The 20,941-nt window shown below is 44.0% G+C and overlaps 1 protein-coding gene across 1 annotated transcript; it reads left to right on the forward strand.

Moving 5' to 3' along the window:
* The first annotated feature begins 14,633 nt into the window (after window positions 1–14,633).
* On the forward strand, window positions 14,634–20,621 carry LOC138419596 (zinc finger protein 420-like). Its single transcript, XM_069552452.1, has 3 exons — window positions 14,634–14,667; window positions 15,674–15,769; window positions 19,270–20,621. The coding sequence occupies exons 1-3, from the start codon at window positions 14,634–14,636 to the stop codon at window positions 20,619–20,621; spliced, it is 1,482 nt and encodes a 493-aa protein (XP_069408553.1).
* The last annotated feature ends 320 nt before the right edge of the window (window positions 20,622–20,941 follow it).

Genomic DNA, 20,941 nt, shown 5'->3' on the forward strand with positions numbered 1-20,941 from the left:
TTGGTGATGCCATCCAACCATCTCATCCTCTGTTGTCCCCTTCTCCTCCTGCCTTCAATCTTTCCCAACACCAGGGTCTTTTCGAATGAGTCAGCTTCTCACATCAGATGGCCAAAATATAAATGTACAGCATGTGGCAAGGCTTTTAAGCAGAGTTCAACTTTAACTGAACATCAGCGAATCAATACTGGGGACAGACCTTATAAATGTACAGAATGTGGCAAATCCTTTACCCATTATTCACTCCTTACTCAACATCAACGAATCCACACTGGAGAGAGACCTTATAAACGTACAGAATGTGGCAAAGCCTTTAACTGGTATCTGAGTCTTACTGTACCTCAGCAAACTCATATTGGAGAGAAACCATACACATGTAACAAATGTGGCAAAGCCTTTATCCATTGTTCACATCTTACTCGACATCAACGTGTCCATACTGGGGAGAGACTTGATAAATGTACAGACTGTGGCAAAGCCTTTCCCCAGAGTTCAGGTCTTTCTCAACATCAGAGAATTCATACTGCAGAGAAATGTTAGACATGTAAGGAATGTGGCAAAGGATTTCGTCACAGCCATCACCTCACTCCCCGTCAGAGAATACATACTGCAGAGAAACCCTAAAAATGAATTAGTGATAAAAAAGGTTGGTCCTAAATATACAATTTTGAAACAACGAGTGTTTACTTTGGAAAGATACATGAATGAAATACAAAAATACAGACAAGAGTTTAATCAAACATCAGAAGTAAATCAATGTCAGAGAATTCATACTAGAAAGCATTTCATTTGTACCACTTTTGTTGAATTTCTCTAAACAGAAACACTGTAACAAGTATTCCATATTTAAAACATGTACAAAATTGATATGTTCATATGCATCACAAGATGAAGGGGTGGATATTTGCAGAGGTATAATTATTAATCATGTATCCTTGCTTATATTAACATTATTTGAGATCATTAAGGAACCAAAATGAATGTCATTCAACTCTCAAGTTACTGTGCTGTGATTTGCTTCTACTGTATATATGAGCGTCTATTTTTGATGGTTGTAACCTCAATTGTAAGAGAAGCCCTTCTATACTAGGTGGGAATCATTTATATTTATTCTCCAATTTATAAGATTAAGAACACAGTCATGTTATATGCACACTAAACCTCTAGTTGGAGGTATTTGTCACTGATGTCAAACATCTGTGTTGTCACCATGATCTAATTGTTCAGGGAATAATTCAAAATAAGACGGAAGTTTGCTCTAAGATTTCAATAACTATGTCAATTTTTTTTAACCATAAAACAAGGATTGTTCATTAAAATCGAAGGTCTTTTTATAATATCAACATAGAGAAATCATGCATATTACCTGGCAGGCTTGAAGTAAGGATACCTTCTCTTCTACCTGATGTAAGTATAGAAAACTCTTTCTGGAAAATTCATATTAATATAATTAATGTCCATCCATGTTTACTACATTAGCCTCCATTTTGTAAACCACATAAATCACATGCACTGATCATTTCATCAGAGAATCAGGAAAGTTTTTAGAAGCTTGTAATCTGTATTTTAATCAAGGATCAAACAACAGTGGTAAAAAGTTTTATTCCCTCTGTGTAAAATTAATGTACATTCATTAATAAAAGTGAATGATTTTTTAGTGTTACAGTTGATGTGGAATGAAGGAAGGGTGAACGCACCACCAGCATTAACCTCTCCCACCTGTTTAAGGTTGCAGGAAAGATAACGTTATAAGAAACTATTTGTGGCACAGGGGGTGGCATCGGTAGAAATTAGTTCCTTACTGGTGTTAAACTCTCATAAATTCATGTATTTCCCACCATTTCTATGTTGTATCTCCTCTCCCATTTTGAAACTACTCGGACATTGTGATGGTTTGAATAAGAAGGATCATACAAGGTACTGCTGAGAGCTTCCCTGAGTGTTCCGTGCTGTTGCTGCCTCAGCGTCTGTCTAGGCAACAGGCAGCCTGCAGGTCCTTGAACTCACACCAGCCAGTCCTGTGAGCACCTCCACTAGATGACCCCCTTCCTGGAGACCAGCAGTCTTGCTGAACCCCAGGGTCTACTGCACAGGCCCCCCTTCAATGACACCCTCAGAGCTCACCAGAATCATACCCCTCTGGTTTGAATGGACCGATCCACAATCAGCCTGGGGAGCCCACAGCACTTCACCCAGGGTCCCTTAGAAAGTCCTGAACCTCAAGTACTGGAGCTTTCTCTGCCTGGTTCTAGCCTTGAGCTTCCTCAGGGGCCCTCAAGGATTCCTGTGAATTCTCTCAGGACCTAGAGTCATAAACTCACCTGCTTCAATTGCCCTTTGTTCTTCTGTTAGCTAAAACTTTCCAGGGGCTCATTTAAGCAAATGTCAATTTAACAAAGTCACAAAAAGCATAATTAAAAGCCATGATGGGAAAGTTCTGAACCAAGATTTATAAAATCTTACCCTGTATAACTCTTAGCACAAGTTTCTTGTCTAGGCTTAAAGGAACTGTTTTCTCAAAGCCTTGGCATACTTTGAATGCAAGATATAAATATCTGAAGATATATACATCATATAATTTATGTAACACTATTGAATACAATATATAAATATCTGAAGGTATACACGTTATCAGTGAGAAAACCAAGAAGGAATATGTGAGTGTATGTGTATTCATACACATTTAACTTAGAGAATTTAGAAATGCTAGATCAAAACTGGTCATTTTAGAATTGCAGATGATTGACTAAGTACTGCAAAACTTGTCAATTTCTCAATTAATCTGTTTTGTCTATTTTTCATGGAATTCATTTCCTTAAATGTTAGGAGGTTACATTTTTTAAGGAACTTCCGCACTGTCCTCCCCCTGTGACTGCCCCAGTTTACATTCCCTCCAGCCATGTAGGAGGTTCCCTGATCTCCAAGCCTCCTCAGCGTTTATGATATTATTAGAGGGCTCTTTGCTAATTGTTATTCTGACTGGCATGAGGTGATGCATCATTGTAGCTTTGTTTTGCATTTCTTATTGGTTAGTGCTGGTGAGCATCTTTCATTTGCCTCTTGCCCATCTAAAAGAGCAAGTTGTCCCACCCAGGCTCAGCAGTTGTGGTGCACAGGTTTAGCTGCCCCAATGCATGTGGAGTATTCCTGGACCAGGGATCAAGCCCATGTCCTCGGCACTGTCAGATGAATTCTCCACCACTGGGCGACCCGTCTGTTTAGCTTTATTTCCTTTTGAGATGCATGTATATTTTGTATTGGAATATAATTGCTTTACAATGTTGTGTTAGTTTCTGCTGTACGACATCATCAATCAGCCATAAGTATACATGAATCTGCTCCCTCTTGAACCTCCCTCCCGTGATCTCCATTTCACCCCTCTGGTCAGCACAGAGCACCAAGCTGAGCTCCCCATGCTATCCAGCAGCTTCCCACTAGTTCCCTGTTTTAACCATCAGTTCAGTTCAGTTCACTTGCTCAGTCATGTCCAAGTCTTTGCGACCCCATGGACTGCAGCACGCCAGGCCTCCCTGTCCATCATGAACTCGCAGAGTTTACTCAAACTCATGTCCATTGAGTCGGTGATGCCATCCAACCATCTCATCCTCGGTCGTCCCCTTCTCCTCCCCACTTCAATCATTCCCAGCATCAGGGGCTTTTCAAATGAGTCAGCTTTTCACATGAGGTGGCCAAAGTACTGGAGTTTCAGCTTCAGCATCAGTCCTTCCAATGAACACCCAGGACTGATCTCCCTTAGGATGGACTGGCTGGATCTCCATGCAGTCCAGGGGCCTCGCAAGAGTCTTCTCCAGCATTTCAGCCATGGTAGTGTATGTGTGTCAGGGAGGCTCTTCAATTGTCCCCCTCTTCTCCTGCTGTGTCCACACATCTGTTCTCTATATTTGGACAAATATTGTCGTAACAGATATACATGGAATCTAAAAAAATGGTATTGATGAACTTATTTACTGAGCAGGAATATAGGCACAACGGTGGTTCTTAAGCTTTTGGATGTTAAGGTTTCAAGGCATAAAATACATGGACAATCGTGGCATGCATTTTATGAAGTGAAAGAAGCCCATTCAAAAATGCTACAGAAAGTAGCAATTTTACAATATGACACTTTGGTGTAGGTAAATGTTCATATGTGCTCAGTGGTGTCTGAGTCTTTGTGAGCCCAGGGGCTGTAGCCCGCCAGGCTCCTCTGTCCATAGATTTCCCAGGAAAGGATACTAGAGTGGGTTTCCATTTCTTCCTCCAGGGGATCTTCCTGACCCAAGGATGGAACCTGCATCACCTGGATGTCCTGCATCGGCAGGTAGAAAGTTCTTCCCACTCAGTCACCTGGGAATCTAGTAGGAAATATAGAAGAGATTAAAAAGGTCTGTGGTTTCTATGGGTCTCAAAGGAGGGATTATGAACATCCTAAATCTAGAAAACTTTCAGGACCGTGAAATAATTTGTGTTAAACTGTTGTGATGGACACATGTTATTATACATTTATCCAGAGGTATGGAGTGCACATCCCTAGAAGAGAAACATAAGGGTAAACTAAGGAGTTTATTTACTGTCCTTGTAGCTTCATCAGTGGTAACAAATGCTCACTCTGGTGGGGAAAGGTAAGTAGGGAGATTGTCCACGTGTGCAAACAAGAGTCATATGGGTATGGGAAACGTCTATACCTTATTCTCAACTCTGCTGTGAAACGAAATCTTCTACAAAGTTGGTACTGGTGCATGCACACTGAATATTTTTTACAATATATAATATTAGAAAGATGGACATGCTTCTAACTTTAATTTTTCCTTAGTCATTATACTTTAAAGATGTGAGAAAATAGAGCTCTCTAAATGGCGCAGACAACAAACTGTAGCAGTTGATTCATAAATCCTAGAAAAACACACACACAGGAAGTAGAACAAGGCTCTCACGTGTTAATTCATGTGTAATGTAACTTAAACGACAACACCGATCATTATTTCCTTGGTTGGTCATCAGATAGCATTTAGGGCATCATTTTCAAAGGCATTTGTCTCTGCCCACACACACTTGTTAATCTAGTGTGTCCTGCTCAGTTTAGTTCAGTTTAGCTGCTCAGTCCTGTCCTACTCCTTGTGACCCCATAGACTGCAGCTCGCCAGGCCTCCTGCTGCCTCTGGTTTATTTTCAAAGAAAGCTGTGATGGAAACACCTCCAGGCTCTTGGTCTCTGAAGTTGGAGGTGCCACACCTGCAGAGAGGTGGTCACAATGCAAATCATTTTGTGAAAACGTATGTCCCCAGGCTGCAGAGAGGGGTGAAAAGAACTAAGGACAGGGAAGATCTTTGGGAAGAAGTCTGCAAGTAAAGCCTGGCAGGAACCCAAGACCCCCAGGTGATTCCCACCACTCACCTCTCCCCTCCCCTCCCCCAAGGGCACAGGCACAGGTGAGGACCACCACACCCATCCTAGAAAGAGCCCCTCACCAGGGAATCAGGTTGACCCTTCCTTCTAGAAGTTCCCGCACTAAATCCTCCCTTCCTGAGGTCTCAGATGTGCCAAATGTGAGGTTTCCCTCAGGGCTCCTGAATGCAGGTCTTCCTCTTGCATTTTTTCAAAACCCTGGTAGGCTGGGTCAGGTAGCCCAGAAGTAGGGTCCATTGTGTCTGGTGAATTGTTCTGAGGCCTGCTCTCTGTAGTGCAAAAAGGAAGGAGAGGAACTAGCTGGGAAGATCTGCCAACAGAGTGGAGCAGCAGGATGTGATTAGCATATCAGGTTAGTCTTGATTACCCACTACAGATCAGGAACAGAGAAAGTCAGCAAAGAGCTCCGAAAAGGGTGAGAGAAACAAGAAAACATTTTCTTCTTTTTCACTGCAGCAGTTGTAGGTTAAAGGGCTGTATGCATGCTTTTGAAGGTATTTGCTCAAAATGCAGATGTGAGTTCGAGACGTCATATCCCCACAGAAGACGCAGAGCAGGAGGAAGAAGAGGAGGAAATGGCAGCTTCTCAGGTAATTGTCCTGTCCCGGCTGTGGGGCTGTGTCTGCCTTTCCTCCTGAAATGCCTGGACTGAGGATCTGCAAACCTTTAGTTCTCTGCTTCTAAGTTTTCTGCCTGGAGTGCTTGTTATCACCTTCTCATTCACCACCCCCCCTTTTTTTTTTTAATTTTAAATAGTGAAAACCAGCTCTTCAGGTTTTGTCTCGCTCATATTCCAGAGCCTTTTCTCCATTGTGTGTATCCTGGCTTTCTATAGAGCGTGATGAATTCTCAACATGAAATAGTGACTTTCAATGTTGAATACATTCCCTTTGTGAGAGATCAATACAGGGAGGCACTGGTATCCGAAATTCCCTTTCGGATGTGGTTCGGTGTTAGGATCTTAGGGAAGTCGGGGAAATGCTGTGATGAATTTACATGTGGATGCAATTCAGCTCTCTAGTACAGGAGTAAGAAAATGCCCTTGTTAACAGAATGAACTCAGCATTCCAGAATTTTTCAGAAGTTAAAGTAGCAGAGACTATCCTCTATACTGAAAAGAAAAATATACTAATTAAGTGGACTATTGTCATGCCAGTGCATGTTCCTTGGTTCTTTGTCTCGTCATAACAAAGATTTGGAGCAATGGACATTAGAGCCTTCGCCGCATCACAGCTCTCGGGTCTTGGACAAACTGTGTTATAGCTCTTACGCAAATCAGTCTTACGGCTCTATTTTATTGAGAAGATAGCAGGAGAATCCATCCTCGAAGCGTGGGGGCATGCCAACCCAAAGATTTGAAGAGAGGAGAGTGGAGAAGAGCCTGGGAGAGGCGGAGAGAGAGAGAAAGCACTTTGGCTCCTCCTTTCATATGTTTTCTTCCACCTGGGCCTGCCCTGTGCAAATTGGGCTTAGCCAGGAGTGCTGTTTGTTCTACCTGAAGTCTTCACTCTGGTCCTTGGACCTGCTTTAGTTCTATTATCGCGGGCTTTGCCCTTCCTTGTCTTTTAGCCACTGCCATTTTGGACTCCTTTTCCCTATTCTACCTACCTAATATTCCCCCCTCAAGAGATGGGAGGCCCAATTCTTTGGGAATAGGGGTGTCGAGGTCTTTCTGGCTACTTCCTGCTGAACTGGGGCGATGAGGGGTATTGGGCCTCCCCCTCTTGCTAGTCTCAAGCCTCAGAGTCCTTACAGCAGTGTCCATCTTAGGGTGTGATATTTTTCATGGTTGGCTGGAGTTTTCTATCTTTGCTGAACTGGCACTGCATGTTGTAGCTTGTTGACCTGGGCAGAGACAAAACAGGTTAGACAATCGACAGTTCATGGAATAATCATAAGCATCATCAATGCAGCATAACAAGGACTAGTAGGGGCATTCGTCAATTTTAAATTCACATCATCAGGATGGCTCAAGTCCCTCCTTGTTCAGGGATCAGAAGTTCTATCTCTTGTCTGTTTTGGAATACAATCTCTGTCAAGCTGGGTTGGCTCTGTAGAGCTATCCTGAGAAATCTTATCCCCAGAAACCAGATTTGGGGGGTGTTCATTAGAATGGCACTCATTGGTAGTCCTGAATAGTATCTGAGATCTCCCAGGGGCTAACAGGTGTATTGAGTGTCCTCTTCTGTTTTTTTCCATGGTTTGACTCATGAGTAGTGAATCCAGGAGTCATGTCCTGGTACCTTGACTGCTGTGGGGGTAGAAAGTATTACAGGGTAGGGGCCCTTCCATGTGGGCTGGAGTTGAGCTTTAGGGGACCCATCTTTCCAGACTTTAATCAGGACTTGAGTCCCTGGAGCATATCGTGGTGACTCGTTAGAATCTTTTGGGTCCTGGTTTATACCCCACAAGCGTATATCCTGTTGGAATTGCCCAATGGCCATGGTATAAGACTAGAGGGTCTGAACCTCTGGCTCTAGGAAGAGGTCATTGACATAAACAAAAGGTCTCCCATATAGCATCTCATAAGGACTAAGACCAACCTGTTCCTTAGGGGCAATGCCAGTGCAGAGGAGAGCTATTGGTAAAGCCTCCTTCCACCCCAGGGAGGTCTCCTGGGTTGTCTATTTTATAGCTGATTTTAAGAATTGATTGGTTCTTTCTACTTTTCCCGAAGATTGAGGCCTCCAGGCACAATGGAGATAATAAGTACTGCCCCATGCTTTTGAGACGCCTTGGGTGACCTTGGAAGTATATGATGTCCCATTGTCACTTTGTAATGACCTGGGCAGACCAAATCTTGGAATAATTTCATGGGGCAGTTTTTTTACCACCTCCTCAGCCTTCTCAGTCCGGGTGGGAAAGCCTTCAACCCATCCTGTGAAGGTATCTATCATGACTAATAGGTGTCTATACCCTTGAGAAACTGGCATCTGGGTGAAGTCCATCTGCCAGTCCTCTCCTGGTTAGGCTCCACGTCGTTGGATGGGCTGGGCCAGCTGGAGTCTTCGAGCTCCTTGGGGGTTGTTTAATTGACAAGTGGGACAAGAGGACACCGCCTGTCTTATAGTTGTTTGGAAGCCTGTTCCCCTGAAGGACTTTTCTAGTAATCTTTGGAGGGCCTTTTCTCCTAAATGAGTAGCGGCATGTAAGGAGTTAACCAACTTCCATTGGAGGTTCCCAGGCAGAAAAAGGAGTCCCTCCTTTTGGAATCACCCCATATGATCTTCTTGAAAGCCCTCTCTCTTAGCTTTAAGAGTCTCACCTTCAGTATATGAAGGAATTTCTGGCAAATTAGTCTGTGGAACTAAGGTGGCAACCCCTATTAGGTCATGGTTCTGTAATGCTGCTCTCCTAGCTGCCTGATCAGCTGCTTGGTTCCCTCGTGCCTTTTCTGTGCTCCCATCTTTGGTGTCCTTTACAGCGGGAGACTGAAACCTCAGTGGGCAGATGGACTGCCTCCAAGAGTCAAAGATTTTTGTCACCATATTTGATTGGGGACCCTCGGGTGGTCAAGTGGCCCCTTTCTTTCCAAATAGCAGCAAGTGCATGTAGCACCAGAAAGGCATACTTGGGATCAGTGTAAATGGCTATTCTTTTACCTTTTCCCACCTCTAAAGCTCGAGTCAGGGCTATGAGCTCAGCTAATTGGGCTGAAGTACCTGGTGGCAGAGGCTTAGCCTCTATGATCTGGAAATTGGAGACTACTGCATACCCGGCTCTTCTTTTTCCATCCAAGACAAAACTGCTTCCATCAGTGTACCAGATTTTCTCAGGATTGGTCAGAGGATCTTCTGACAATCCCTCCCAGGGTTTTATCTAGTGGTCCAAGGTTTCTAGACAAGAGTGAAAGGGGAGAGAGCTCTCGGGGGTAAGCAGGAGGGTGGCTGGTTTAAGAACCTCACAAGGGGATATAGTGAGGCCTGGATTTTCCATCAGCATTACTTGATATCTGAGGATTCTTTGATCAGACATCCATAAATGGCCTCTCCCATTTAGGAGTTGTTTTACTTGGTGGCTGGTAAAAATAGTTAGGTTGCCCCCAAAGGAGAGTTTTAAAGCATCTTCTATCATGATTGCAATAGCTGCAAGATTTCGAAGGCAGTAGGGCCAGCCTCGGGTAGGTGGATCGAGCTTTTTAGATCACTAAGCTACGGGCTGGGGCTCAGATCCCAACCTTTGAGTTAACACTGCCAAAGCTATTCCCTCTCTTTCATGGGCATAAAGTTGGAATGCTTTTTCTGGGTCTGGCAACTTCAAGGCAGGTGCTCGAGTTAAGGCCTGTTTTAGTGTAGCCTCTGCCTTCTTTTGAGGAGTTCCTCATATCAGTGGGATTGAATCATCTCGTCCCTTTAAGCTTTAATATAAGGACTGGGCAATTAGACCATAGTTGGGTATCCGGACTCTACAATATCCAGTTAGCCCCAGGAAAGCTCGCAATTGTTTTCGAGTCGTGGGGGAGGGCAACTGGAGGATTCCTTGTACCCGATCAGAGGACAGCCTCCTGGACCCGTGTGTAATCTGAACTCCCAGGTAAGTGACCTTTGTCTCGACCATCTGTGCCTTAGCATGGGAGACTTTATATTCTCTTTCTGCCAAGAAGTTTAGAATCTGAATTGCATGTTGTTGGGCACTTTTCTCACCTGGATAGCAGATTAGTAGGTCATCTATGTATTGTAATATTTTCCTGTTAGGTCCCAGGTCCAGATCTAGGAGATCCCGGGTAAGGGCCTGTCCAAACAGGTGGGGGCTATCTCTGAACCCCTGAGGTAATACTGTCCAAGTCATCTGTTGGCTGTTTTCTCCTGGGGCCTCCCACTCAAAGGCAAAAAGATATTGGGATTCTTTAGCCAGTGGTATTCAAAAAAATGCATCTTTGAATTCCAAGACTGTAAACCACTTGGCACTGGGTGGGATTTCTCCCAAGATTACATAGGGATTGGGTACTGTGGGATAGAGGGGGACTACAGCTTCATTTATGATCCAGAGATCTTGAACCATTCACCAGGTTCCCTCTTTTTTTTCTTTATTGAGAGGATTGGGGTGTACGTGGCAAACTGGTGGGAACCAATAGCCCACAAGCAAGGAATTTATTTATTAAAGGCTGTAGTCCCTCCCGAGCCTCTCTCTTGAGAGGGTATTGTTTCTGGTTAGGAAACCGAGTGGGATCTCGGAGGACAATGATGACCGGTTCGGCTTGGTAGGCTCATCCAGGAATCACCTGGTCCCACACCTGGGGGTTAATTTTGTCTTCCCATGGTTTTTGGTCCCTCTCTATTGAAGGTGTAATGAGTTCTTCAGTAGTAACCAGGAGCTGTAGAGCTCTAGGGGCTGAAAAACTTCCCATCACAAGGGTGGTCCCCAGTTTAGTGAGTATATCTCTTCCCAATAAGGGAGTAGGACACTCAGGGACCACTAGAAACTGGTGGGAAAATATTTGTCCATCCCAGTAACAAAGAAGTGCTCGGGTGAATCTTTTAGTAGTTGGTTTTCCTGTAGCACCCAAAATGGTACAGGTTTGGGAGGAGAAGGCTCCGGAGTAGGAGATCAAGACAGAGTAGGTACCCCCTGTGTCAACCAAGAAATTCTCGGGCCTACCTGCCACATCCAGTTGCACCCTTGGCTCCAGCCCCATGATGGTTATCTGTGACAGGCGGGCTGGCTGGAGTGGGCCGCTTCAGTCCTCTTGAACCATTGTGAGGGTAGGCTTGGCACTTGACCATGAGGCTCTTGGGTCCCGAGGGCAGAGTGCTGCCCAGTGTCCCAGTTGATGGCATTTGTGGCAAGCCGTTCTAGGAGACTTGTCCCGGTTTGGACATTCTTTGGCCCAATGCCCCGCCTGTCTACAGATCAGGCATTTGTCTCGTGCCTTGTCCTTCAGGGACTCGGGGTTTGCCATAGGGCTTCTCTGGAGGGCAGCCAGCATCTGGGCATGCCTTGTCTCTTTCTTTCTCTCCTCCTCCTGGGCCTTGGCCTCCTTCTCCTGTTCTCTGTTATAAAAGGTATTGGTGGCTGTCTGGACCATCTCATCTAAAGAGGCAGCAAGGTCCTGCCGTTGTAGCTGTTGTAACTTAATTCTGGTATCTGATGCACACTGGGACAGGAATTTGTCATTTAAAATCACCTGTCCCTTGTAAGAGTCTAAGTCCAGATTGGTAAACTTTTGGAGTGCCTCTTTCAGCCTTTCCAGAAAGGCAATGGGGTTCTCACTGGGTTCCTGAGTTATTGCTGAGACTGGGCACAGTCCCACAAGTAATAGGCTTCCTTCTGTTTCCTTAGGGGTGAGTCTTTCTGAAGCTTATCCTACCCAGAACTGTTGCAACCTGAGAACCAGGCGTCCCCAGGTCAGGGTGCAGAGCCCCAGGCAGGCTGAGGCGTGACAGCCTCCTAGAGATCGAATCACCAGGCAGGTCGAGGTGTGACAGCCTCTTGAGAATTGGGTCCGTGGGCAGGCTGAGGCGTGACGACCTCCTGGGACCCCTGGGACTAGCAGATCCCCAAGCAAGTTGAGACATGACAACCTTTCGAGGACCAGATCCCTAGGCATGTCAAGGTGTGATGACCTCTTTGGACCCCCAGACTGGAGCTGGACGTCCCCAAGATCTCCAGTGTGAACAGTGCTGGGTAGGATTAGGGGGTTGGATATTATAGAGTATTTCCCTACCAAGGCCAGCTATTTTCTGGTTGTCTCTCCAGAAGATTTAGAGGCAAGCTTGTGGGTCTGGATGGGGCTCAGGCAAAGAGCATGAAACTGGAGGGAAGGGGGCAGACACAACCTTTGAAAGAATGACATTGCACAAGGGTATAATGTGAACCAATTAAAACCAAGTGGGTCCAAAATAACAAGTCAAATTCAAGTACTTAATCCCCAATCTATAAGCCAACAGACAGGTGGCAGGACAGCTCCAAGGCATATGAGGGAGGAGTGGGTGGTGCCCCAATGGTTGGGGTGATCCTCCCACTCATTAGCATATGATTTTCACCCCCTCACAAAACCTAGCCAGGCCTAATGCTGTGGCCCCAGCCCTTGCCCTTGGCAATGGTTCACACCCTGAAGAGTGGCTTCTCTCTGGATCCTAACAAATCCACCTCTTTGTCTCTCAATGAATTTTTGCAATGAGATACCAGAGCCTGAGTTTCATTAGTTTTGGCTGAGCTTGAGTCCAAGGAGAGAGCTGAAGGACAGGAGGAAAAAGCAGTGGGAACAACGTGCCAAGGAATCCCCTTCATGGCCCGCCGGAAAATTTGCTAAATATCTGACCAGTGCTCACAATTTCATTGGTCTGATCCTTGGCACAGAGAAGAGAAAGGACAGAAGAACCCCCACCGGCATGTGTAAACAGCTGCTGGGGCTCAGCAAACAGCGCCTTTGGGGCATGCTGAGGAGTAGCCTCCCCAGAGTCCCTCAATTGTGCCCCCTGCCACCCGCCTGTTTGCAGGAGGTTCGAGGCAACAAGAAAGGAGAGATTGTAAAGGAATTAAGATTTCATTAGGCATATCCCTCCAGTGAGGACCTCTTACCTTAATCGGAGGTCTTCTGGGATCAGAGACTGGGCCACGTGACCTTTCTGCTGAGTTTGTTTTTCGCTGTCCCGGTATCCAGCATGATGGGCCTTCCCCTGTGCTGGGTTTCTTCGCCTTCTGCTTCTAGCGCAGGAGCTTCGCTGAGTTGGACTCCTGCTGTGCTTGGCCTCTTCCGCTGGGAGGTTCTTTCAGCCTGGTTACATCCGAGTCATGGCACCATAGATGTCACGCGAGTGTATGTTCTTCGGTTCTTTGTCTCATCACAACAAAGATTTGGAGCCTGCCCTATGCAAATTGGGTTTAGCCCGGAGTGCTGTTTCTTTAGGAGAAGGCAGTGGCATCCCACTCCTGGTCCTTGGACCCTCCTTGACCTTCCTTGTCTTATAGCCACCGCCATTTTGGACTTCTTTTCCCTATTCTACCTACCTAACAATATCATCCTCAAATATTTATGTATAATTTCAATCATTTAAAAATTATCCTGATTGTATTGACATGACAATTTGTCTCTTAATAAGTACACAGTCCCATTTTAGTGTATGTCTGTATGCATGAACATGTTAACATCATTTGATTGATTTTTTGTTTTACTTTTTTGAAGATTCCGTGAAGCAGGGAATAGCTACCCACTCCAGTATTCGTGCCTTGACAATCCCATGGACAGAGAAGCCTGGCAAGCTACAGTCCATGGGGTGGGAAAGAGTAGGACACGACTGAGTGACTAACACTTTTCTTGTTTTTAGTATTATTTACAAATACAGAAATTTCTATAAACTTTCATTAGAGTTAGCTCTGTGCATTTGTCTGTGTTTGATTAAAGCCTAGAGTCACAAACTGCAGTAAAAGTTGCTGCTGCTGCTAAGTCGCTCCAGTCGTGTCCGACTCTGTGCGACCCCATAGACGGAAAACTACCAGGCTCCCCAGTCCGTTAAGCTGTCATTTAAAGAATGTTTGTTAAAATATTTGCCAAAAGATGCTACAGCAACATTATTGATTTTAAATTATTTCTGTTATACATTCAAGTCTCTGAAAACTGTCAGAAAGTAGTATATACTAGACTGTTAAAATGATTCTTGTTGCCGAGGTTACTATCCTATCAGACCTGTAAAACCTGTAAAGCACTTAAACTTCAAAGTTAAATGTTAATTCTTTCCTTACTATTCTACCTCGTTGCTGTTCACACATTGTCACTCATGGAGCAGAATTTTCAACATTACTCGTTCAAATAAGCTTGTGAAAAATGTGGCACACTGAGCCCACTCCAGAACATTTGGATCAGGAAGTGCTTTGTAAAAATATTTCCTGTTTCTTTTGATAGACAGTTTATCGTCTGTCAACTGAGTACAATACTCAGAAATAACTATGCCAATGTTGATCTGATCATATGATTTCTCTTTCAAATCAGAATAATTTCTGTAGTGGTTCATGGATCGTATCTCATCCTCTTTTCTTGGGGTTAAAAATGTGGTAGAAAATATTACTGTGTAAAAATTATATTCTTGTGTAACACCAGACATTCTCCTAAATAAAAACCATTTCTCTTGCTGGTTTCCTCTTGGGTCACACTAGGAAGTCTTCCCATGGCCACATGGCACCTGTACTTTGCATTTCAGGGACGGCTGACATTCCAGGATGTGGCCATAGACTTCACTGAAGAGGAGTGGAAATGCCTGGACCTCGGGCAGCGAGAATTGTACAGGGACGTGATGTTAGAGAACTACAGGAACCTGGCCTCCTTGGGTGAGGATAACTGCCTTCCAGAATCCCTTCTGTACCCACTGGGTTTTGGTTCCTGCATTTCTAGAATGTCTCCTAGAATCTTCTGCTCCTTATAATAGTTTCAGATCCCTGCTTTCTATGGGAAAATGGATATTTATGAGTTGAGAAAGAAGACTTCATGATGATTCATTATGATTCTCACTTTTCCTTGATGGAATCTGCCTCCTTCTTCTAGGTTAGTGGTAATTCTGTAGGTTCTGTGGTATAAAAGGGTGCCACTCTCCTTTATAAATCAGATATCTCCTACTTACTTACTTTGGCCTTAGTAGTACTTGACTAGAATCTCAAGATCTTTTCTTTCTGTATTTGTTAGTTAGAAAAGTGCTTCGATAAAGTATTTGGGGATATAACTTTCTAGGCTGTATTAACATTCAACCATGCCTTCTCTAGAATGTTAATAATATAATAAGCAAGGTAACAGTCATGTCTGACTTTTTGCAAGCCTATGGAATAGTCCATGGAATTCTCCAGGGCATAAGAGTGGAGTGGGTAGCCGTTCCCTTTTCAGAGGATCTTCCCAACCCAGGCATCAAACACAGCTCTCCCACAGTGCAGGTGGCTTCTTTACCAGCTGAGCCACCAGGGAATTTTAATACAGCTTAGGAAATTATGTCCCCACATACTTTAGTTCTAGGCTCTATTAACATTCTACGATGCCTTCTCTGGGCTTCCCAGGTGGCAGTAGTGGTAAAGAACCTGCCTGCCAATGCAGGAGACATAAAAGAAGTGCGTTTGATCCCTGGGCTTGGAAGAACTCCTGGAGAAGGATATGGCAACCCACTCAGTATTTTTGCCTGGATACTCCCATGGACAGAGGACACTGGCGGGCTACAGTCTATAGGGTGGCAAAGAGTCAGACGTGACTGGCGCGACTTAGCACATGTGCCTTTTCTTTTCACTTGAATACATATTAGATTGGAAACTGATGAATCTCTAGCAAAACGAATATTCCTTGTCCTGATAGCAGGTCTTGTGGTCTCTAAACCAGACCTGGTCACCTTTCTGGAGCAAATGAAGACTCCCTGGGATGTAACGAGACTGGAGACGCCAGCCGTATACACAGGTAGGGGCCAACGGATGAAGCCGACCAGGCCACGACAGGTCCAAGGATTAGTGAGGAATTCATCTTTGCCATGTGGTTTGGGAAGATCTGCTTCAATGGAAATGATTTTAGAGAAGTCTGGGTTTCTTTCTGTTGCTGTCATAGGCGGATATCACCTGCCCCATTCTGTCTCTTTGAATCATTCCTGAATTCATCTCCAGTGATTACTTTTCTCAATCACAGTGAGAACTGAAACCCTTCTCTTGGCCTGTGAAAACCTGCATGAATCGATTACTATTCCATTTCGTGGGGGGCAGGGGGCCCCTCGGAAAACTGAACATTTCTGAAAAACTCTAAGACGCTCCTATTAAAATTTCTACCTCTAGATGACAGTGTGTGAGCGGAATTGAGGACATACTGCCAAAGTTCTAGGAATATGGGGACAGTTTTTTTTTTTTTTTTTCTGACATAATTTCGAAAACACTGGAAGCTACAAATATGATCTTATAAATGTTAAATTCAAGTAATTTCTTCACTGTATAAACCAAAACCTCCCTAAAGAGAAAGAATGCCAATCTCAGGATTACTTCAAAGTTTCTGTTTTCTCCATATGAACTCATATGAAATGTTAAGTGTATCTGCCCCAATTCCTCAATGCTAAAAGGCTTAACTGAACTGAACTGAACTGAAAAGACTTAAATATATTCAGTTAACTCAAAAAATTTTCAAATAAATTGGCATAAGAGCTTAAAACGTTTTCCACCATATTTTTAATGGTTTCAAACTATTATAATGTTTAGATATAGAATTTTTTTTAAATGTTCTTATTGGAATATAACTCATTTACAATGTTGTACTGCAAAAAGAATCCATTTTACATATAGATATCTACTCTTTTTAAGATTTCCTTCCCAATTCGATCTCCACACAGCATTGATAGTGTTCACACCATACTTTGAAACTCTCATTTCTTAATTTCTCAAGAACTGCTCCTTTATTTAATGAATCTTGTTATCAGCTTCCCCAGACTTTGTCCTACATGTCCTCGCTTTCTGGTTAGACCTATGTCAGTATCATTTATGATTTTTATATTGAAACAACATATGGAACTTGCTAAAATAAAAAGTGGGTTAAAGAATTAGAGGGCACATAGTGGCATCAGCATTTAAGATGACTTAAGTGGAAGAGTAATCATTAGACTGCCTGTCTCTTCTTCATTTAGTGGTTCTTGTAGCTTTTTGTCTTGCTCCTTCCTCTACACCATACTTCTTTGTCATCCCATTTTGTCACATTTTCTGTGTTTGTGGTCTGTTCTGCAGGCTGCAGGATCCTAGCTCCTCTTGCTCTGTTGTCTTCCCCCTAGGGGGTGAGGTTGGTCCACAGGCTTGTACCCTTATCCCCTTGATCTGGGCTTTGATTGCTGTTATTGTGACCCGTGCCTCCCCAAAATATTGAGGGGAGCTTCCCCTTGGCTCTGTGGTTGTCACTGGTCTGTTGGGGTGGGGTCTGCTTCTTGGTTTGTGGAGAAGAGCCCCCAGATGTGTTTCTTCGCTCTGATTCTGATCTGTAGTCAAGGCAGGTAGGATTGGAGGACACCCAGTGGGAGAGAAGCCACTAAGCATTGCTCTTCTGGGATTGTTGACCTTGGGGTGTGCTCATGCACTGTGTGAGTCTCATGTGACCCCATGTTGGCACTGCATTGGCCCCCCTTCAACCATGGGCATGCTGGCACATTGCTGTGGTGCCAGCAGCTTTCACTTTTAGGGATTTACATAAACTCTTTGTGAAAGCAGAGAGATGTGCCTCCTCAGATGTTTTCACTGGAACACCAGCAGAGATCCAGTGAACTCAGGTCCCAGAATTGCATTCATGGAGCTGGACCTGCTGTGGTGCTCTGGGCGCAGCTCAGACTCTAGCCTGGCCCTTCCCCCTAGTATACATCCCCACAAAGTCTACAGCTGCTAAAGCTACACCTCACATGTCTGTGGGAGCCCTGGTTGTCCATTCAGATGTTCTGTACGGGCTGAGTTGACAAAGCCAGTTGCAGGTATAAAAGCATGGTTTGTGTAACCGTGAGGAGAGACTTCAGTTTTCCTTCCTTAACCCTGGGGCTAGCTGAGGTTTCAGTTCCTTCTATGTGTGTGGGCCACCCACAGGTGTCTGCTGCAGAAGCTGCCCCAGAGCACAGGAGTCTTCTGATTGTGGAGGAGGTGCATGGGGGGAGGCTGTGGCTGGAGCTCAATAGAGCCCATCTGGGTGGTGGCCCTTCCTAGTGCTGGGAGAGGAGGGGCCAGCACAGGGGAAGAGGGGCTGCAATGGCGGGTCTTCCCTTTGGGCATCAGTCAACAAAGGCTCTCTGCTCTCTGGTGGTCAGGCTTCCTCCATAAGCATTCTACTTATAGAGCTCCTCCATCACCCCCGGCCCCTCAGGTTGTCTCCTCACAGCCCACAGCAGTCCTCTGCCTGGCTATGCTCTCCAGACCCCACATTTCAGCACCCAGCCTTTGATGCAGCAGCAGATACCCTCTCAGGCTGGGTGGGCAGGGCTGGCATCAGTACCCTGTGTACAGGTCTCACTCTGTGCTGCTGCCACAGACTGTTGCCGTGTTCTCTTCCCACAGAGAATGAGGCTCCCCTTCTGTCCCAGCTGAGCTCACACCAGCCCCAGTAGATAGAAGCAGTAGATAAGAAAACTTTCATTTGATATCTTTCAGCTGTGTCTTCTCACAACACCTGTGGTTTGATGTCAAAGAATCCAAGATTAGAAAACTTAATCCAAGAAGCAAACCTAGGAATATATGAAAGAGCTTACCTTGGAAACGAACATTTAATGAAAGTCCGGGAATATATGGGGGTATGTGAAAGACCGAGAAGATGTTTATATGGACAGAAAGAAACCAAGACAGTTTCACACAATGTGGACATTACTGCCATAAGAAATGAGCAATGTGAGTCAAACTGTGGAAAACACCCATTTCAGTTATCAACAGCTGCAGAGAAGTGTATCTGTTCAACCAAAGGCTTAAAGCAGTTTTTGAAACATACACATTCTCTGAAGGGAAATGTGAAAAATCTAGAAAGTCATCCAGTCTCTATTGCAAATACTCATGCAAACCACTCTGAACACAGGCTTCGATTACACATACATTCAAGCATGTCTGAAAACCAGAAATTTAATAATGATGGGGAAAACTCACAAAATAATGGGCTTGAGTGATCTGTGACCAAGGGGTCATTATTCTTCTACCAACAGACTGTTTCTCTCCATTCCAACATGTGTAATGTTGATATTAATGGAAAAGAGTTAATCCCACCATCACTGTTCAATACACATCATGATACGGTTAATACGGAACAACTTCTCACGTGTAATAACACGAGTCAGGCCTTAAGAAGGAGCTCTACCCCCAATAATTACAAGAATATTTACAGTGGAGTGAGAAGCCATGCATGCAATGAAACTGGGTGTAAAACTGAACCAGACTCTAACCCTATGAAACATCATGGACCTCAATCTTCAGACAGAGATTCTAACAAAAGTACATGTAGGAACATCTTTTATCAAACATCAAGTCCTCCACTAAATGAGAGTACACATACTGGAGAGAAGACTTACAATTGTGAATATGGTGATGTTTCTAATCAGTCTTCAAATCTCACTCAACATCAGAGTATTCAGAATCCGCACAAAAGTTACAAGTGTAAGCAATGTGAGAAAGCCTTTACTAACTCATCCAGTATAAGTAGACACAGGAAAATTCATTCAGGATGGAAACCTTCCAAATATACAGAGTGTGGCAACACCTCTAGTCAGAATTCAGAGATTAGTCAAGATCAGCAAATCCACACGGGCAAGAAACCTTATGAATGTAAAGAATGTGAAAAAGCATTTATGTGTTACTCAAACCTTAGTCGACATCAGCGCATTCACACTGGGGAGAGGCCTTATAAATGTACAGAGTGTGGCAAAGCCTTTAAACAGAAGTCATATCTTAATGATCACCAGAGAATTCATACTGGAGAGAAACCTTATAAATGTAAAGAATGCGGAAAAGCCTTCAGTCGCTGCTCAACTCTTACTCAACACCAGCGAATTCATACTGGAGAGAAGCCTTATAAATGTAAAGAATGTGGAAAAGCCTTCAGTTACTACTCAGCTCGTCATGAACACCAGCGAATTCATTCTGGAGAGAAGCCTTATAAATGTAAAGAATGCAGAAAAGCCTTCAGTCGAGGCTCAACTCTTACTCAACACCAGCAAATTCATACTGGAGAGAAGCCTTATAAATGCAAAGAATGTGGGACAGCCTTCAGTTACTACTCAGCTCTTCATGAACATCAGCGAATTCATACTGGGGAGAGGCCTTATAAATGTAAGTGTTGTGGCAAAGACTTTAGCAAGCACTCTTGTCTTACTCGCCATCAGAGAATTCATACTGGAGAGAGGCCTTATAAATGTGAGGATTGTGGCAAAGCTTTTAGACACCAGTCATGTCTTACTAAACATCAAGTAATCCATACTGGAGAGAAATCTTATCAATGTAAAGAATGCGGAAAAGCCTTCAGTTACCACTCAACTCTTACTCAACACCAGAGAATTCATACTGGAGAGAAGCCTTATAAATGTCAAGAATGTGGAAAAGCCTTCAGTTACTACTCAACTCTTACTCAACACCACCGAATTCATACTGGAGAGAAGCCTTATAAATGTATAGAATGCGGAAAAGCCTTCAGTCAGTACTCACATCTTACTCAACACCAGAGAATTCATACTGGGGAGAGGCCTTATAAATGTAAGGATTGTGGCAAAGACTTTAGCAGTTACTCAGGTCTAACTTACCATCAGAGAATTCATACTGGAGAGAAACCTTAGAAATGTAAAGAATGTGGAAAAACCTTCATCAGGCACTCACGTCTTACTCAACATCAGAGAATTCCTACTGGAGAAGCGGCAAAGGCTTTAATCTGAGCTCTCACCTTATTAGACAAAGAGCACGTACTGGAGAGAAACCCTACTAATAAGTGATGGAAGAAGTTTGTCCTAAACATACACTTCAGAAAATACAAGGCCTTTTATTTAAGAAAGATAAGGAATGACATAAAGAAAATGTAGAAAAGTATTTAATAAAAATTAATTCTAAATAAATATCAGAAATTGCACACTAGAAAAAGTGAAAGTCGCTCAATTGCTTT

The sequence above is a fragment of the Ovis canadensis genome, chromosome 14, assembly GCF_042477335.2.
Source record: "Ovis canadensis isolate MfBH-ARS-UI-01 breed Bighorn chromosome 14, ARS-UI_OviCan_v2, whole genome shotgun sequence".
Taxonomy (NCBI): domain Eukaryota; kingdom Metazoa; phylum Chordata; class Mammalia; order Artiodactyla; family Bovidae; genus Ovis; species Ovis canadensis.

Bases quoted from the DNA above. Each gene is read 5' to 3' on its own strand.
- LOC138419596 (XM_069552452.1), top strand. From the start codon at position 14,634: ATGTTAGAGAACTACAGGAACCTGGCCTCCTTGG. The intron at 14,668-15,673 runs GTGAGGATAACT...TCCTGATAGCAG, and splicing joins CAGGAACCTGGCCTCCTTGG to GTCTTGTGGTCTCTAAACCA. The intron at 15,770-19,269 runs GTAGGGGCCAAC...CTCAATCTTCAG, and splicing joins GACGCCAGCCGTATACACAG to ACAGAGATTCTAACAAAAGT.